We start from the raw sequence: 19,581 nt of genomic DNA, 5'->3' as shown, positions 1-19,581 counted from the left end.
CGGCCTCTGTCTCGTTCGCTGCCTGGTGTGGGGCCCCGTGCCCAGACGGCTCTGCAGGCGAAACTCTGGTTGGATGGTGGCCAAGAGGCCTGCAGAAGCCTGAGATTATGGGAGGAAAATAACAGGGAAGGACCCTTCCAGAAAACACAGGGAAAGGCCAGCTCAGGAGACAGAGGAAGGCCGTGTGGGCAGGTCAGCCCCTCCGTCCCCTGCTTTTCATAGGCAGTGCACGTTGCCCCCCACACACGCTTTCTAGCGGTTCTCCATTTCTGGAGCTGAGTATTTAGTGAGAATGTGCTAGGACAAAAAGGAGGCTGAGAAATATGCTCCTACACACAGAGTTTTGCATAACTTCAGGGTTCAGGATACCTAAATCTTGGCTCTAAAAACCTCGCTCCAGGTTATACTAAACTCAATTGAAAGCCCCAAGGAGAGGAGTCCTGTGACCTCCTTTTTTTTTTTTCTCTCTCTTTTCAGTTTAGATATATTTTATTCTGAAGCTTCTTACTGTGAGGAAAACATCTGTAGGATTTTAAGTTTATCTTTTTTTTTTTTTTTTTTTACTTTAATGTTTATTTAATTTTGAGAGAGACAGAGACAGAGTGTGTGCTGGGGAAGGGCAGAGAGAGGGGGAAACACGGAATCCGAAGCAGGCTCCAGGCTCCGAGCCATCAGCCCAGAGCCCGACACAGGGCTTGAACCCACGAACTACGAAATCGTGACCCGAGCCGAAGTCAGACGCTTAACCGACTGAGCCAGCCAGGTGCCTCAGAATCTCCCAAGTTTAAAAGAAAAAAGGAGAAAAACCATTGTTATCCCCTGCTACTTTCAATGCACAGTGTTAGAAATCAGCTGGATGTGGAATCTAAATCCCGGACTGCCCCACTTCCTCCGTGTTCAGCAGAAATAGAACAGGAAGATGCTGGCACCTACAAATTATAGTGGTGGCCTGCAGGAGTGGAAAATGGAAAGAAAGCCAGAGGGCTGGGTCAGTGTCGCAGGCTGGCCTGCGCCTGCGGGAGCCCCAGCCCATCTGAGAACAGAGACTGAACCCTCCTCTTCCCGCTGGAGCGCAAAGGGCTCTAGGGCTTGCTCGGAGGCTCTGGGGGCCCTGGTGTCACCCACCCCCCCCCAATCTCATGGATGAAATCCTCATCAGTGCGCTCGGCTGCCTGGGAGAAAACTAGTTCTCTTAAAGGAATTCTCTCGTGCTTAATCTGCCTGATATCACACATCTGATGGTAGTTTATATAATTTTAATTTTATGTCTAACAGGCCGATTTCGGGCTCTCTTAAGCATTCTCTTTCTCATTTTCGACTGCCTTTTTGTCCCCCATTTGGCTACTTCTTTAGAACGTTTAGAACTATTTTAATCAAGTAATGCAGAAATGCCTTAGACTAAAAACCTCTAACAGTGCTCTGATGAGTCTGGAGACCGAAAGATCCCTAAGATGTGAAAATGCTTAAGGACCATCAACTGTTACAGTATAAATGACGTGTTAGCCATGCAGTCCGGCTTCCCAGTGAGAGCTTTAGACAAATAGTTGAACTGATCTGGAACAATTTTCCTGGAGCTATTTGAGCTGTCTTTTACTAAAGCCTCCCAGCGTGAAAAGATTCCTGCCGACCCTCACCAAACTCACTGCCTCCTTCCTTGTCCGACCATCTTTGTTCGTTCATGTAATCATTCACTAAGTCACTATATCAAGGACCTGCTACGTTTTCGGTACCGTGTTCAGACACAGCGGAAAGTCTCAGCTAAGGCAACAAGGAATATGGTGTCAAACCAACAGCCATGGGAACACACTCCGTCTTTGGGGAGGGGTGGGCTTGGAAGGCTTCCTGGAGGTGGTGATGCACGAATAGATCGATGAAGGACTGAGAGGTCTTCAGGCAAAGAGTAGGGTAGGAAAGCATTCCCAAAGTTCCACTGGCGAAACTGCGAATAGTGGAGGGTGGCCGCAACGTAAAACTCTTGGGGGGGGGGGGAGTGCTGTGGCAGCGAGGGGGTGACATCTGGAGTGCTGAGCAGCCATCGGATTCTACAGTCCTGGGATGCTCTCTAGGAGGGTTGGGTTTATCAGAGGACAGGGAGGAGGCAGTCAGGATTTTAAGCCGATGAGTAATACGGTCAGATTTACACTTGGGTAAGATGGCTTTGGCACCTCGTCTCCCCGGCACTGGCCCGGGGACTGCTGTGAGCTGGAGGGAGGGAGTGCGGCAGAGGACGAGAATAGCCCGGATGGTGATGATAATGAAAACGATAATGGCGGGTACCATTTTAAGCCCCTCTAGAATCTGTCAGCTGTGCTAAATATTTTATGTATATGTTCACGTGCGATCTGCGTAATTATCCTGTTGGGGGAGGGGGTGTCATTCCCACTTTACCGATGAGGAAATTGAGGCTCAGAGTGATTAAGCAACGTCTCCAGAGTCATTCCTCCAGCAAGGGGCCCAGCTAGGTTCCAAGTCAGATTAGGCACTCCTAAGCCTGTGCTCTTAACCACTGTACCATCCGGCAAGGGTCCTTGGTCTCGGCTTTCTCCTCTTCTCGGAGACCCCCTAGCTCACTTCACACACAGATTTGGTTTTCCGTATGTTTCTTTTCAGCCCTCCACGAAACACGTCCCAGACACCCTCTGGTTCAGCCCTCATGCTAAATACTTGCCTGTTTAGATATCAGAGGCCTGGTCTTTGGTTCCAGCTCAGTGGAGGTCAGGGAACCCCCACCCCACCCCCCACCCCCGTCTCTGTCAGCCGTGGCTGGAGGCCCAGCACCCGATCTGAGGGATGGATTCTTTCAGCTTGGTTCTCACTGCTCTAGAAGTGTCGACATCAGTGGAGTCTATAGCCTTTTTCCTCCAAGTTCCTCATTCCTGCTGGCAAGACTTAAGCACCCTGGGAGACTCCTGCTAGCCCTTACCCTTGCCTGCCATTTTGGCTCTGGAAGGACCACGGGGGCCGGCAGTGGTGGGGGAAACCGGCAAGTCATGAGGGCAGGAGAGGGGCCTTTGGCCCATTGGCCACACCGGCCTCTACTGCCTCACGAGAGTCGACCGCTAGAGAGCATGCAAAGCACTTTGGTTTCCGTGCACACACCCTTAAAAATGTCTGAAGAAGGGTTTCTTACCTTGTGGTCTATGAACCCTAGTTGTACACAAACCTCGCCTAAAACTATATTCCGAATCTCGTGTGTGTAAACAGACACGTGTTTTTCTAGAGAGTTCTTAGCTTTTATAACATTCAAAAGGAGACCTATGACCCAGTCACAAAACCACAATAAAAGAGCAGCTCACAACTGCTGGGCACCCCCTGTGTTCTACGCACTTGACTTTATCTAATCCTTGCCACAACGCTGCCAGCTCAGGGCTGTTGTTTTCCTCCTGGGACACGGAGTGTGAGGCTCCAAGTGAAGTGACTTTCCCTGGGGCGTAGAGCCAAGCAGCAGCGGAGCCGGGCTCTGCGGGGGTCTGGGGAGTGGGCGGGCCTGGGACCCAGCATTCTCCGCCACCTAATGGCTCGGCGTGGAAGACGCTGAGGAGTCAGTGGAGACCCTCGCCAGAGCCACACGTTGAAATGGCGTCTACACCACGTGTGCAGATGACAGGGGATGCTACTATTCACTTGCTGCTCTCAAACTCTCATCACCTGGCTTTCAAGGACAAATGTGAGCACAGATTTCAGTGTATTTTTTCCCCCCGCCCGAAACACACCTTGGCTGACGTGAACCATGTATTGTTTCAGACCGTTCCCTTTCGAGCAAAAGTAAAACAGCAGCTTTCAAAGGCTAATTGTTGCTTTAAACAGAAAACGTGTTAATAATCCCCACTTCTTTAACAAGAAGAAGAAGAAGAAGAAAATTACAAAATGCTTTCTTCTCTCCTTCCTCCTCTAACTTAGGCCCCGTCTGTCTTTCTTCCACACTGGGGTACGGACTCCGTTCTTGACCAGTGAGCTGGCAATTGGTTAAGTCCTTGGTTTAGGTGCACCCAGAACAGTTTTGGGCGGCAGGAGGGGAAGATGGTGGAATGTGTGGCACCGACCGGCACGTGACCGGTGGCAGGTGGCTGGGCGAAGTCCCGTCCCGCCGCCAGCCTGGCAGTCCCCTTTGCTGAGGCGCTGGGCTATGGGATTCCAGCTCTAGCCTCCCTCCCCATGTCCACAGTCACCTCCTCACCTAGTCGCCTGTGCGAACCTCACCAGCCCTTACCCGGCGCATCACGGAGCCAGCGCAGCCCTGGGGAACAAGTCGTTCCGGTGCTACAGAGAGAAAGCCACCCCGGGGGAAAGGTCCAGAATGAAGGAAGCAGGAAGGGTCACCACAGAGACGGGCCAGAAAAAGGGGGGTAAAGTGGCCTGGCCCAGACCCCTTGACATGACAGAAGTGACCAGATAGGCACTTGGGCCCTGGACTCGGCCTGCCTGGGTTGGAATCCTCACTCAGCTATCTCCTGTCTGTCCTTGGACAAGTGATTGAACCTCTCTGTGCTTTATTTTCCTTATCTGCAAAATAGGAATACTACACCTGTTTCATAAGATTGTAAGGAAGATGAAACGGATATCAAATGAGATCATCCTGAGTGCCTGGCATGTCATGAGACCCGATAAACATTAGCTGCTAGCATCATTATTCCATCGTTGTTATGGGTTGAATCGTGTCCCCCTCCCAAAAGATATTGAAGTCCGAACACTGTGAGGGTGACCTTATTGGAAATAGGTCTTTGCAGGTGATCAGATTCAGATGAGGTCATTAGGGTGAGCTCTAATCCAATATGACAGTGTCTTTATAAAAAGGGGAAATTTGGACAGAGAGACAGACATGCATAGATAGAGGATGGGGTGAAGACACAAGGAAGCTGAGAGGGGAGCATGAACTGATTTTCCCTCACAACCCTTGGGAGGAACTACCCTTGCCAACACCTTGATCTTGGACTTCTGGCATTCAGAACTATGAGACAATAAATTTCAGTTATTTAAACCACCCAGTTTGGGGTACTAGGAAATGAACAGAGTCACCATCATTAGCACCCACAAGGACATCCACCTCTTGGGTGTGCCTTCTCGGGGGCCCTGAAGGAGCAAAGGCTTCCTGGAGAAGAGAGAAACTTCTATATTGAGGTCAAATTACTGGATCACAAAGCTACGGTATGACTGGATTCAGTTCAGCAGTAAGGCGGCGGCTGGGCACGGCCACTCTCGGTGCCAAGCGGTCAAAGGCTCAGTAAACACAGCCCCGCTGTCCCACGGGCCATCTCTTCCCAGGCTGTGCACCCTTCCTTCCGCCCAGGACTCTAGTGGCGTTCAAGCGGCCGCCTTCTGCCTTATCTCCACGGTATTCCCCTCCGTGCCTTTCCCCATAGAAACACACTGCATTTTATTTCTTGTCATCCGATAACCTGGGATTGGTATCCCTAATCGTCTGTGGTGTGTTTGTCCCCTCCTGCTGATAGGTTATCGTGCTGTCCACTCGACTCCTGAAGCCATTTAACATTCCTGAGCTGTTATTTGCGACTGACCGGCTGCATCCAGACCTTGGCTTCTGAGCATCTGCAAGGATGAGACTTACCTGAGCTGGAAATACCGATACCGTTATCCTGTCACCGTTCAAGATACGCCTCCCAAACCGGTGTCCCCTTGCTAACGGTGGCCATGACAGAATTCTGCCTGAAGGGTCTTGGCAACCATGCAGCGAAGTACTCTGCTCGGATTCCCAACAACTTAAAAAAAAAAAAAATTACTTTCATTTTTCTAAAGGTGTCAAACTTTCAGCTGGCCATGTTTGACATCATCCCCGTTTCTCCTCAACCCTCTCTTTGTGGTCCTGATTCCTGTGATCCCGGATTCTGTGATCCTGGAATCTTCCTGATTCCAGCCGCAAGCTCACTGTTTCTAAATAAACGCCTGTTGGCGAGTGTTGGTAGATTACAAGCCATTTGATCTGCAGTTGCTCAAGAAATTAGACATGCTTCACATGAGGAGTGTGAAAAAAGTTTGGTTTTCCTTAAGATTATGTAACTGGGGGGGGGAGGGGATATTGCAAATGGGATCTGAGACCTTGCTGAAGAGGCGAGGAAGGGAGGGGCGGGCAGCAGTTAGGAAGGGGCTGGTGGTCCTCCTGCCGTCACAAAGTCCGGCACCCTCCCGGCGTGCTCACCAGGCCGGCCCACGTGTCTACTCGGAACAGAGGTGGGAGACAGGCTGACTGGAGGCCTGTCCCTGCCTGTAAAAGGTGTCCTCCCCTCCCAAAGGAAGGCCCCATAAAGATCCCCTGGTCCAGGGAGTCGAGACTGGAACCCCATCCCCTGGGACTTGTATTCAGTAGTGTTGCTGTCGAAATAGAGAGCTCTCTTTTCTGTTTGCCTAACTTTCCCTTCTGGTCATATCAGAAAAACCCGGTGAAATTGTTTAAGAACTCTGGCAAAAAGCAACTGCTTAATCCACACGCTCGCAGGTGTGTGGTTCACGGACCTTTCTGGCATCTCCAAAAGATGTTTGTAATAAAGAGGGAAAGCTGACAAACAGTTCGAGAGAGGGCCAAACAGGTAGAGGAAGTCAAAGGTAGATCAAAACCCTCACGTGCCTCTGATTCTAGTTCTCTGTAAGATAATGTTATTTTAGGAAAAAACTGTGAAGTTGGAAATCATTCTGAGATGCAGTCAAAGCAGTTTTTATAGACACCGATGTTTTGGGGGTGGTTGTTTGTTTGTTTGTTTGTGATCCAAGTGTGTTTTCCACCTGAAACCGGTTCTTTCATGGTGCTGAAATACGGAGACCCCAGATGCTTCTTTCATTCCCCTAACCCAGAAGTCTGAACTTGACTAAGGAAGCAAATGGCAAGCCGAAAAGAAATGATCATCAAAGCAGACATCGCTATTTTCTAAAATTAAAAAATTATGTACCCTGTTCTCTGTCTCAATGTACATTCATTCATTTGTTCAGCCATTCATTCATTCATTTCCAAATACTGAGAGGCACGTCCCGGGCACCGTGCTAGGTTCCGGGCCATGCTCCTGAAGGAGCCAGCCGTGCCCCTGACTCTGTGGCTCTCACAGAACAAGCAGCTGGGCCTTCTCCCGGTGCCCCCGCCCTGTGTGAGCATCTGCTCCAGGTTAAGCGGTAAACCATATGTCCGTATGCAAAGGAAACTTTCTGGAAATACAAAAACCAAACTGCTAACAAGTAGTTACCTCTGGGAAGGAGTATGGGTGGGAGGGCTAAGAAAAGGGGGAGGGGAGTCTCACTCTTGGTAGACTCCTGTGTGGTTCGAATTTTCTTCACGGCAAACATGTAGTTGTGTACTACTTTTGAGGCTTTAATGTATTCTTACAAGTTAATTTTTTCTCTAAAAAAAGAATGTTCAAAAGCTGCTAGTCTGGAATTAACAAAAGAAGGATGTTCCTGATTGTAAATGTTGTCCATTAGCATTTACCATGCCCCCCAGATGCCCTCAGGACTATATTAAATATGGTCAAAGGCAGTCTCTGTGTGTGGGGAATGTCACAAGTTAGGTTTATCACCATCTTTTTCCATCTCTGTGGTCACTGGTTGGAGGAACTGAGCGAGACAGGCAATCAGGTAGTGGGAGGCTTTGGAGAAAAGAGGAAGTTCACGGTGGCCGGAATTTGGTTTGAATAAGAAGGTAGGAGACACAGGACAGAACCCCGTCCCTTGCATTAAAAAAGCAGGAACCTAATGGAGACTTGGTATAAATCCTGCAAAGGGCCTTCGTCAGATAAGGAAAAAGAAGGGACTCAGGAAATGGCACGTCGGCCCCCTTGTTAGAACCTCCTAAAACCTCCTTGGTGTCGCCTTCTTCTTGTGCTCACTGCCAGGGAGTGGGAGAGGACAAGGGAGAAAGGGATTGTGTTCTTGACCTCCTGTGAAGGTCGGTGAACAGAGTTCCAAAGTCTTCCCTGGGTTCGGTCTCCTCTGTGCTCACAAACAGCGGTTGTGGCCCTCGCGGAGCCTCGGTGCCTCCATTTGGAAATTACGCATGCTCACGGAAGCTACCTACCTCACGAGAGAAGCTGCTGTGGACGGAAGCCAGCCCCGACACAGCAGCTAGCACGTGATGGCAAGGACTGGGCCTTTACCAGCGAGGACAGCAAAGAGGTCTCCTCGCGACATGATAAAGTCTCAACAGGAGAATAATGTCAAACGAAGAGAAAGTTCAGAGGCATTGCTGGGAGCCACGAGATGAGGAAATAGAGGAGGAAGAACGCGTTGGTGCCACAGATTTCCAAGACAGGAGAGCCCAGAGGCCAGGCGCCGATGGCCTGGGTTCCAATCCCACCTCTTCCACGCTGCAGTTCACTTCTTCGGTTCTCAGCGGACCGTGGAATCAGACGATCATAGGGCCGACCTCATCGGGTTGGTGTGAGAAGTAAAATCATAAATCCGTGTGAAGCACTTAGGACATGGCACATGGCAAAGCTGGCCAAGAGCCTGTAGGAATCCCCATTATTGGTGGTAAATGTCTAATGATGGCTCATTCAGGGCCTCATGTTGTCTCCGACAGCAGCTTCTCCATCACGAATGAACGTTAGCCCCGAAGTCTGGGTGGATCCTGAGCTTGACCTCCTTGAGGCTGACACCCGATTCAACCACATGCCAATGTACCAATTCTAAAGGGATCTGGGCTGCCTGAAGGTGGCTTACAAGACGGCCGGGCTGTCGTGCTGGTTTCTTCTCTCTCGGGCCTGGGTGTGAGTGTTGCCATCTGAACTCTGGCTGGCGGAGACAAAACGAGCACACACAGATGCGGCTCTTCGCCAAGGACCTCACAGGCCACTCTTGTGATAGAGTGGTAATTGGTGTATTACCAATTGATAGTTGATAGAGGTGTAAATACTGTGCAGCAATTGACTTCTGCCTTGGTGAACCTTCCGTCTGGAGTCCGCTTTGCGGCAAACAGCGCGGGCACGCCGAGCGTTTGGAAGCACCCCGGGGGCCGTGTCCGCCAAAGGTTGTCCCCAGAGGGCCAGGGCTATGGAAATGGCTCTGTTTACACCAGGGCCCCTTCCATTCCAGTGTTATCCCAGTAACAAAGAATTCCGTCAAGCTCCCCTCAAGACCACTCTTATTTATATTACCTTGGTTAGCAGAACCAGAATTTCAGTAACAAATACTCCAGTATTATAAATGTCTGCCATCCCTCCTTAAGAAACTTTAAAAAACTCCTCGGTCTCTCTCTCAAAAGGAATGTTAAAAGACAAAACCAGGGGCGCCTGGGTGGCTCAGTCGGTTAAGCGTCCGACTTCAGCTCAGGTCACGATCTCGCAGTCCATGAGTTCGAGCCCCGCGTCGGGCTCTGGGCTGATGGCTCAGAGCCTGGAGCCTGCTTCCGATTCTGTGTCTCCCTCTCTCTCTGCCCCTTCCCCGTTCATGCTCTGTTTCGGTCTCAAAAATAAAATAAACGTTAAAAAAAATAAATAAAAAAATAATAAAAAAAAAAAAAAGAAAGACAAAACCAGATGATGGAGGGTATTTGAGAAGGGAGAGGGGGTGGCTGGGATCTTGCCACAATCAGTAACAACCCTAATCCTGTTCTCTTCACACCAAGTTAGGGAAGTAAGGAGGACGGTAAGAACTTCCAGGAAACTTCTAAAGGGAGTGCAGAAAACATCAGGTCTGCGTAAGAACTTCCCGGAAACTTCTAAAGGGAGTGCAGGAAACATCAGGTCTCCTAGTGCAGTTACTGTAATAAATAAAGCCCTATGATTCCGTCTTGGCCATCCCCCGAGGGCCTGTGTTAATTTACCGGCAGAGACTGCGGAGCAATCCCCACACCCCACCCCTGCAGGGGCAGGACCAAGAGTTACCCAACTGCTCTCCTGTGACGGATCTGCCCACAAGCCTTTTCGGAAAACGCCTTTGTTTTCTCCCTCAGGTCCAAGTGGCCCGTGTCTCCAGAACGAGGGGCGCCCCGTGGGCACGCCCACCTTCCAAGCAGGCTGGGGGCTGGCAGGAGCCCCGGGGAAGGCAGGAAGGTTCTCCCACCCGGTACACCACGCAGACGGCGGGCCGCAGAGCGCTCGGAATGGTTTTGATTTGCGGCAGGGAGGAAACTGGAAAGCCAGACAGCAAGACAGGCCCGGATCCGGTCGTGAGGCTGACGGGCTGTGGTTGGTGCTGCCCCACACCCCCCCCACCCCCACCCCCAGCCCCTGCCTGCGTCTTTATTACCGAGCTGGGACTGGAGGCCAGTGAGCCAGGCTGATGGCCACAGCAGATGTGGCTGGCCAGGGGGCCTGGGGCCGGGGAGGAGCCCCAAACCCAGGGCTGCCACAGGGGGATGGAGGAAAGTGGGCCCGGGCAGGGAGGACCAGGGTCCGCCAAAGAAGAGGAGAGCACCCGGGGGCACTTTGCTTGGAGGAGGGGAGCGGGGAAGCTTGGGCCGGCTGCCCAGGAGCTGGGCTGTGGCTCCAGACGGGCGTGGGGGGGCGGGGGAGTCCTGAATCCGCTCCTTAGGAGCTGGACCAGCTCCTTCATTCTTCGGCGCCTCCCTTCCGCCTACCTGTAGAAGGGACTAAAAGTCGTCTGTGGGGTTGGTGTGGGGAACATTATTTTCGATACCCGCTACAGCCTGACACAGGTTTCAATAAACAGGAACATTCATTGTTACTACTTGTGTGGCCCAAGCAGGTGATGTACCCTGAGCCTCAGTTTCCGCATCTTTAAGATGGGAGTGCTAGTATTACCTTCCTCAGAGGACTCTTCAAAAGATGAAAGGAGAGCATTTATAATCGGGCACATTACAAATGCTCAATGAATTTTAATTCCTTTCCTTTCTCCATCACCCCCCACCACCACCACCGATCCCTCCCTTTCCTTCCCCTGGTGGCCAAGGAGGCGGTCCCCGTCCTACGAGGGAGACGCGGTTTCTCAGTGCCATATGGTTGCAGTTCAGAAATGTTAAAACCAACACAGAGGGATTAAGAAACACTAATAATGAAAGAGATGCGCAAAGGTAATGAAACATGAAGCTAAATTCGTGAGGAGAAAATATGGTGTGTTCCTTCCAGAACTATAAATATTTAAGTTAGCCTGAGACGCTGCGCAGAACTGGGACCTGGGAGGTTTCCCAGCAGGGTCTCTCTCACAGACACTTCATCCCCCTGGATGGAGGGCAGCTCTGAGACCCCCTTCCCACCCTAACTTCCGAGGTAAAGTAAGAGCGACGGAGTCCAGCATAGTGGGAAAGTGAGGGGCAACCATGAAGTGCCAGGAGGTCAGGACGTGAGGCTCACAGGGAGGAAAGGACTGCCCAGACGCCTGCAGGCTCGGAGAGATGGACGGGGGTGGGGAAGGCAACGGTGTGCCCGTAAATTGATGGCGGGGCAGCGCTACTCAGCACCTTTCGGAGATAAAGCCCCCAGGAAAACTTTGTGTCTTCGTTAATTCCAGAACATGGGTAGAGGACCTCTGCTAGGTATATAAAGTTTAACCTCTTGGTCACTGGACATTGTTAATAGAACCACAGAAAACGAATGAAACCAAAAGCAAGCAGAAAGCCCTTGGAGATGATGGTCAGTGCCTTTGAACTGAGGCGTTTTTAGAATCTCACGCGAATACCATTCCTCGCCCTGCCCCCCCACACCCATCACCTTCTCAGAGGTTAGGTTATGGGTAAGTGTGGACAACTGCCCTCCATATCAGGCAGGTTTGGGGTGTCACCAGAAGCCCTGTCAAGAGCAGGCAGGGTAGGGGCGCCTGGGTGGCGCAGTCGGTTAAGCGTCCGACTTCAGCCAGGTCACGATCTCGCGGTCCGTGAGTTCGAGCCCCGCGTCAGGCTCTGGGCTGATGGCTCGGAGCCTGGAGCCTGTTTCCGATTCTGTGTCTCCCTCTCTCTCTGCCCCTCCCCCGTTCATGCTCTGTCTCTCTCTGTCCCAAAAATAAATAAAAAACGCTGAAAAAAAAAAATTAAAAAAAAAAAAAAAAGCAGGCAGGGTATCTACCCTGTGGGAAAAGAGATTTGGAAGTCTGGCACCATAACGCAGTAGGCCCTCAACAGCCGGCCATTTTGACTGCTTGCCTTGGTCCCATGGCCAAGCAGTGCCCTGTGCATGAAACATTATGAAGAAATAAGAACATGGCATACATTCAGAAGCCGTTGACTCCTGTCCTTTGTGCCACCTTGCGGACATCGCTCAAAACTCAGACCCTGTTTTCCTCACCTGTAAATGGTGGTATTTCCTCCCCTCCCTCCTCACAGGGGTACCCTGAGGATTCAATGAGTCCATGTACGTGAAGGCCCTCCTCAGAGGTGTTGTTACGGGCCCGTAAAGATGGCAACTCAACGTGGCCTGCATGAAAGGTCTCCCAGTCCCAGATGGAAGCAGGGGAGAGAAGCCCGGCGGTTTCGGCACCTACGTTTGTGGCAGCAGCAGACGCAGGAAGGGCTCCTGACCAGCCCCAGATCAACAGCTCCGAGCTTCTACAATGGGAACAAAGCACGTTTTTTGAAAGCACCATACCCCAGGGAGTTTGCCAAATAAGCCACGTGTCTAGAGAGAAGCCGTTATCTTGTACAGAAGCGTGTTATCTTCCAGGTTTCGCCGAGCTGTCCTAACAGCCTAAGACACAGAGCTGGACGCTTGTCTTCGCTTTGCCTGGAGGGTCGTGAAGGAAATGAATAGGAGACACGCTACTCTTGACTAGAAAGCGGCAAAATACAGTTCCAGCGCTCCCAGGCTGGGTGGGGCCTTTGACAAGTTGGTTAGCTGGTCTGTAAGCCTGTTTCCTCCTCTGTAAAAGGGGGTGAAGAGAAGGCATCTCGTCGGTTGGCTGTGAAACCAAGAGGTAACCCTAGGAAGCCGTAACGCCTCACTCAAAGTGCCCAGTAAGGACAAGTCACTGAGGGACACTTTGTCTGAAGGACAGAAAGTGAACATTTCAATGGAGACCAAGCCAGAGGTCTACGCTTTTAAAATGAGATTTATTGTACATAAAATAAATTAATTACAGTTTAAGCCAAAGCATGAGTGGCTTCTTAAAGTGCGTCTGTGTACGGGATTTGGCGGTCGCCCCTGTATCCGTGCACTCGCTGTAAGACAGTGTTTTCCGTACTTAAGCCACACTCGGCCAGGCCTAGGAAACAACCCAACGTCATTGCCGTGTGCCATTTACACAAATCACATCAAAATCAATGAACACGGTTTTTTTTTCCTGTACCTGATGCAACAGCTAAAAAAAAAAAAAAAAAAACTATACAGTCTCACAATTACTCAAAGTCTGGGGCTGAAGAGTTTGAGTTCTCAACCATTTAACACATGCTCAACTGAACATACTCCTCCTGTGTCAGGAGGAAGCAGCCCTTCCTGCAAGCCATATAAGCTTCCGGATGTCCGTCCATATACATAACATCTGGCCCATAAACCCCACCCTTTATTGGGGGTGGGGGTAGTATTTTCCTCCTTGTTCTTTAAAGAAGAAATCTCGGGTGTCCTTCAGGTTAGAAAGGCATTCTGTAAGGAACAGTGTTCCAGAGATGCGAATCAGACTCGTAAGAGAAAAAGCAGTCCTTCCTCTTGGGGGGGGGGGGGGGGGGAGGGAGAAAAGGGAAAAAAGAAAGAAGAGAGAAAACGTGGAAAGGCTGGGAGTGGTTAAGCTGTTCTCTCGTTCCCACCATCAACCACATCCATACAGTTGCGGAAACTACAACTGACCTTCATTTACAAGGTCAAGAACAAAATCCAAAGCGGTTACGCCGCCCTCCCCACTCCAAAGGAAAAGACGTGGAGCACATTTCACATACTCAGAGTGGCTCAGTGGGCTCATTCCAGCCTCATCAATCCTGTCCCCCCCCTCCCCGGCTCAGAACGGAAGTTTCTGTAGCAGTTCCACAGACCCTCCTGGCCGCTCTGCTCTGGCTCCTGCTGGAACCGTGAATGACTGCCAGCACCCATCATTCCTGTGCTGCAAGAACCTCAGGCCCTCTTCCTGGGAAGACCAAACCCCCCCGAGTGTCCCTGCTTCAGACGGAGGTGACAGTCCTCACTTTGGCAGAGAGGGCTTGCTTGAACCTCCTCTTCAGGTCCTGCATGTTGGGGGACTTGGGCCTGGGAATGAGGGAGGTTCTCCGCTTCTCTGGTGTGCTGCTGGGCTGCTGTTTGTGACTCACTTCCTTGCACAGGACGTGGAAAGCGTTGTAGACGTCGTTGTAATTTTCGCTGACCGACACTTCATAGAACGAGCAGCCCAGCACGCTGGCCAGCTGCAGTCCGAGCTGAGGGTCGACCTGCTTGATGTGCAGCAGGTCAGCTTTGTTGGCCACGACCACCACGGGCAGCCGGGCGCCCAGGTGCAGCTGCTGCACGTGCTGGTGGAGCTGGCCGATGAGTTCATAGCTCTTGTAGTCAGTGACGGAGAACACGATCACCACGGCGTCTGCCCAGCGAATGCACCGATTCAGCTGCTCGCCGCAGCTCAGGCCGTTCTCGTGGACCTGAAAGAGAGGGGTGACGGCAAGGCGAACGGTGAGGGCCGGAAAGAGCCCTGGCCTGGCTGGGCAGCGGGTTCAAAAGCGCCCTCGACGGTAACGCCAGGCTGCAGGCCATCAACAAGTTATATCCGCACACACTCCGGCTTTCTTGACGCTATGTTGATCCAGCTGCACACGGTTGGAATAAATAACAGTGCAGCTCACCACACTCGAGTGGAAAATTGACCTGCAGAGAACTCCGTGCGGAGAGACTTTGTAGTTGCACAAAATGGGAAATTAACTGGCTAGACAGTAAGTCTGGGGAAGTAAAGATAGGAGCTGGAAGCATTTAAACCTGGAGAACTGCCCAGTTCAAGAGGGAAAAAAACACACACATACACCAGCATGGCTCTTTTGTCTATAGAGTAACTTTCCACAATATAAAAGTGATCCCAAGCATTTGCAGACTACACCTAAATGTTTGATTTTTAATACCAAATACACACATGTAAAAACCACTCTTTTTAAGCACAGCAAGGAAACTTTGCCAATTCCAAGCGTGGTTTGGTCTTTCCTCCCAGACAGAATCCGCCTAAGAGAAGATCTGTGCCCCTGAGCCAAATCTCCCAAATTAAGCCAGGCAAAGACTGACCAACGGCCAAATAACACGGAAGTGACAAGCAACATGGAAAGGCCTAGATGGGACTCCCCCAAATTTCTCTCCTCTTTAGCATGAGGCATCCTGAGAAGTGAACAATTCCACAGCCTGACTTAGTCCCGAACCTCAGAGCTTCTTACCTGAATACCTGGCGTGTCTTGAACCTGAATAGCCAGGGTTTCACCTTCTATTTGGACTTGTCTGGTATAGAGATTACCTATAAAGGCAAAAAAAAAAAAAAGAAAAGGTTTTCCCTTCTTGTACAACTTTTAAAACATGGTGGGATTTTTTAAATAGAAAAGACAATATAACTTGAACCAATGCACAAAAATAAGTTATAGTTTATTCTACTTAATGAGCTCATCTCAGTTATTTTGTTTTTAACTGCAATGTTAACCCCAGATTTGTGGCTTTATTAAATCCAAGGCAAGTTTTGCAGGATTTTGAAACTGATTTGTCGAATTTCTTCCACATCTAAAGTATTTCCTTGAAGTAAATCTTCTTGTTCAGCATGCATGGCATTTGTTTTTGTTTTAGTACTTCACTACTCTTTGATGTAAATTTAATCATTAAGTACAATAGCTTGGTAGGCAAATATTGTTCGTAAATGCACAGCCAACGTTATCAGTTGGAATAAAAACGTGACTTGATGGTAGCCAAATCTACATCAAAGCAGAAGGCTGCAATGCCTTATCTTGGGATGGTTTATGCAGCACAGTTCGAATAATCCCCTTAGGTACTAAATATGGTCTAAGGATTTAAGCAATTTGCTAACAGAGCATAGGTAGAAAGCCCTTAAGCCTCCCCAGTGGCCATCCTTAATCAGAGACATTGAAATAGTGTCTTCTCATTTATTCGGGAGCCCTCCTCCTCACATTCTACCATCCAGTTATTTTTTCTTTGTTAAGAAAAAAGAACTTTAGGTTTACAACTGCTTTCCTTTGGCCTTTGCTTTAAAAGGTCACCTCTGAAAGGCAGCCAACAGAGAGGGAGAGGGGTGGGGGGAGGAGTTGGCCATCTTTTTTTTTTTTTTTTTTTTTTATGACTTTTGCAGGAGTGTTTTGAAGGGGGAGGCTCTTGAGTACAAAGGGTGCTTCCAACTGGGGTCCCTATAGTTAAAACATACCAAGGAGAATACTTTCAGGCACTTGATAAAATGATGAATGGGCTTGGAATGGAATGAGGCCAGATGGCAGTTATGGGGGGGGGGGGGGGAGCACGGGAGGGGGCAAGCAAAATTGGAAGTGGCAGGATCCTGTCGCCCAGACTGTCACTGTGAAGGAGCCTGCCTGGGAGACCCCGCAGTACTGTGCAAGCTGAGAGGGCTCTCCCCAAATTTTGCATCTGCTCACCTGCGTTCCTTTCGTAGTCACCAATGAATCGTTTGGTGAGGAAGCGGACCACCAGAGCTGCAGGGCAGAAGAGAAAAAGGAGAGTTCACTCTGGCATGAGAAGTTACATTGGTCTCCACCCCACCCCCAGCCCGGGAAACAGCTCTCCCAGAGAAAGCAAGACGGGCGGCCACCAAGTGAAATTCCTACCCTGCAGCTCCTTGACCCTTCTTCCAGACACAACGGAGAGGGGCTAGAAGGCATCATGAATTATGGCTCTGTCCAGCTGGAAGGGTCATTTGGCCCACCCGCCTCCTCTGAGCCCGCCTGAGCCACACCTAAGCCTTCCAAGAGACGAATGTCTTTCCCAACCTTAAAGTCCTCCAGGAGGGCTTCCGTTCACTAAGTTCCCTTTCAGTTCCAGGCACTGCCAGAGGCTCAAAACCCCCAAAGTTCTAATCCCAGTTGCGCCGGTGGTGCCCAGAAGGTGGCCTGGCCATTCAGGATCCCCGTTTCCCTCATCTGTCCAAGAAGGGAGTTGGAAGCAAGGCTGGCTCAGGTCCTTCCGGAGGGGCAGCGGATCAGGAGGAGGGGACGGGCGGTCAGCTGCAGCTCCCACCTCTCCCCCACGCCTCGGTCACACGCAACTCCTAGGGGGCCGCCCCCGTCCAGCCCCGGGGACTGCCGAGCACGAAGACTCACCGGTCTTGCCCACACCACTGGCCCCCACCACCGCGATCTTGACCAGGCGGCGGCCCGCCGCCCCCAGGCAGCAGTCGGCGGCGGCGGCGCTGCCCGGGGCGGGATACTCGGCGATGGTGCACATGTTCTGAATGAGGCGCATCGCCGCTCCAGCCGGGGCTGCACCACGCGGCACCTGCGGGGCGGGAGGACGCGTGTGCTGCGCTGAAGTCGGTGGGAGGACCCTGCCCGAGGGGTCCGCGGAATAAAGGCACCAAAGCGCAGCCGCGCAGCAGCTCGGACTAGCTCCAGATCGGGACTGGGACGGCCTCCGGGCTGCGCGCGCGCTGTTTTCTCCGGGGCTCGCCCCGCCCTCTGCCTCCCGCGGCCAATCCCGGGGCGCCCCCGCGAGGCTCCGCCCCCGGCGCCGCTCAGCGCGTCCCGAGCCCCTAGGGGCGCCGGGAGCCAGTGTGGGGCCCCGTGAGGCGTGCGGAAAATGGGGCTGCGGACCCGAGACTGGGCAACGTGTGGGCGCGAGCCGAAGGCGCAGCCAGTGGCGGCCGCGGAGGAAGGCAGCGCCGGTGCCGACCGGGGTCCCGCTGAGCGGGCACGCGGCCGATGCTGTGGCTGCGTGATTGGGGGCGCCTCGGGTTCCGGGAACCGGACGGGGCTGGGCCTCCGGGCGGGCGCGGGGGATGCGGCGGCGGCGGCGACGAGGGCCCTCCAAGAGCAGATCCTGGGCAGCCCCCCACCCCCCCGGGTGCCCATCCCGTGCGCCTGCTTCTCGAAGCACGCTGCGGGGCCTCCGGCCTGCACGCCCACGCCCACGCGCGGTGGGGAACGTGCTGGCCAGGGCCTCGGGGGTGTGAGCGCTTGGGGTCGGAAAGCGCGCGTCCTGCTGCCTGGCCCCGTGCAGTCTCCTTCATTTGAGGCGTGGTTGCACTGACTTGAGTGCGTCCGGATCGTAGATCTGGCTGTGATGGCAATTAGTTACAAAGACCCCGTATCCGCTCCCCTGAGATGTGACATTTACCATTGGGACAAAGTAATGTCACCCATTTTGTTGTAGACCCACGTTCTCCGACCCCAGCGCGCAGGGTCGTAAACACACGCAGCGCGAGAACACACAGCCGGTCGGGTGGGTGTACTGCGCGCTCAGAGGCAAATCAGAAGGTAATTATAGAACAAGCTTTCTAGCGCTTCACACACAGTCACACCTCCTCAGAGAGCTGTGAAATGGTAAGAAAACAATAACCCCAGCTGTTTCTGGATACCGACTGGGTTGGGAGACCGAACCCGGAAAGGGTCCGCAGCCCTTAGTTTTGTGTTTATAAGGAAAGGCAAGATTCTTGGTTAACTGACTTGATGCGAAGGAAGACGTGGGCTGGCACTCATTAAATCCCAAGCTCAAGCCCCTTACGTTCTTTTTAGGGGAAGTCTTCAGTGGCAGGCCCCATCCGGGCGACATTCTGTAGCTGGAACAGACTGCAGAATGTCACCGAACACTCCGAGACACTCCCTCTCTCGGCTAACGGCTCTCCTCTCCACTGTTCTAACCTTGTGGGCCCCCAGCTGTTCCAGAGACTTTTATCCTGGGGGCATATGGCAGCCAATGGTGTGGCTTTGTGTCCAGGCCTCCACTAAAGATTTAAATACAAAAAGTAAAATAAACCCATTCTTTTATCTATATGTGTCAGGCATCTAGTTTGATTGCCCCGCATGCCCTGAACTTAACTGACCAGGTATTTGACAGTTCATTAAACTGACCCAGCTCAGACTCTTGAGATGAACCCTCTTGCCTTTCCGTTTAGGTGTTTGTGGGAATTCGACGGGGAGATAGAGGGGGTAATCTCAAACTGCCTTGGTAGCAAGTGGAGGAGGGGAAGCTTTACTAAGACACACAACCTTGGCAATAAACATGATAAAAGGTTGACTTCTAGGAAGATCACAAGAATGAAATTAATTTGCCATTTGAGTTGGAAGGAAAAAGAGCATTTCCGATATGCATGAGGTCTTTCTGCGCGATTTAAATCAAACTTGAATTTTGTTTTCTATAAAAGCAAACGTAGCAAGACTATAATTACAGGGAATCATGTACTTTTTAACCGCTCCCCCGAAGAAGCCTGTAATTCTATGATGCTTACATCGTTAAATAATTGCATCAAGTTTTTAACTGCTTTTTGCACGCACATGCACACTCATACACAGACATGACAAAAATTGTCAGGGGAATTTTGCTTTGGATCATTTTCGCTTCTGGAGCTTGATTTTCATGACCATGAGCCTGTACCAAACCTATGATTTTTCTGTCTGAAAAATCACACACACAAAAGGCTGGATTTGGTATTCTTATTTTAGGTCTAAATGATCTGGCTGTGCTTTAAAGAACACAGAAAAGAAAGACACAAGAGAAAGTTAGAAAAAGAAAAGAGAGCTCTTCAAATTAAAAAAAAAAAAAACAACAAAAAAACGCCTAGCAAATCGCCCAC

At 51.3% G+C, this 19,581-nt stretch overlaps 2 protein-coding genes across 3 annotated transcripts in view; one reads left to right on the top strand and one right to left on the bottom strand.

Annotated features, from left to right (window-relative positions):
- SCFD2 (sec1 family domain containing 2) overlaps window positions 1-6,903 on the top strand; it is a 399,921-nt gene extending 393,018 nt beyond the window's left edge. For both annotated transcript variants that reach the window (XM_060655043.3, XM_060655042.3), the window contains one exon: window positions 5,451-6,903. In XM_060655043.3, coding sequence (XP_060511026.2) covers window positions 5,451-5,543 — 93 coding nt within the window. In that variant the 3' untranslated portion in view covers window positions 5,544-6,903. The remainder of the gene's footprint in view (window positions 1-5,450) is intronic.
- Window positions 6,904-12,918: 6,015 nt separating this feature from the next.
- RASL11B (RAS like family 11 member B) lies at window positions 12,919-17,434 on the bottom strand. Its single transcript, XM_060629038.3, has 4 exons — window positions 17,114-17,434; window positions 16,433-16,489; window positions 15,221-15,297; window positions 12,919-14,446 (listed from the first exon to the last, which is right to left on the bottom strand). The coding sequence occupies exons 1-4, from the start codon at window positions 17,253-17,255 to the stop codon at window positions 13,976-13,978; spliced, it is 747 nt and encodes a 248-aa protein (XP_060485021.1). The 5' UTR covers window positions 17,256-17,434; the 3' UTR covers window positions 12,919-13,975.
- Window positions 17,435-19,581: the final 2,147 nt, after the last annotated feature.

Source organism: Panthera onca, chromosome B1 (assembly GCF_046562875.1).
Source record: "Panthera onca isolate mPanOnc1 chromosome B1, mPanOnc1 haplotype 2, whole genome shotgun sequence".
Lineage (NCBI taxonomy): Eukaryota > Metazoa > Chordata > Mammalia > Carnivora > Felidae > Panthera > Panthera onca.
The sequence above is the reverse complement of the archived record's forward strand: the minus strand, read 5'-3'. Positions and strand labels throughout refer to the sequence as shown.

What these genes read in the sequence shown, in the direction of transcription:
- RASL11B (XM_060629038.3), bottom strand. Translation starts at nt 17,255, where the DNA reads ATGCGCCTCATTCAGAACATGTGCACCATCGCCGAGTATCCCGCCCCG. An exon ending in TGACTACGAAAGGAACGCAG is followed by an intron (nt 15,298 to 16,432) that starts GTGAGCAGATGC and finishes TTGCCTTTATAG; the next exon opens with GTAATCTCTATACCAGACAA. An exon ending in AAGACACGCCAGGTATTCAG is followed by an intron (nt 14,447 to 15,220) that starts GTAAGAAGCTCT and finishes CCTCTCTTTCAG; the next exon opens with GTCCACGAGAACGGCCTGAG.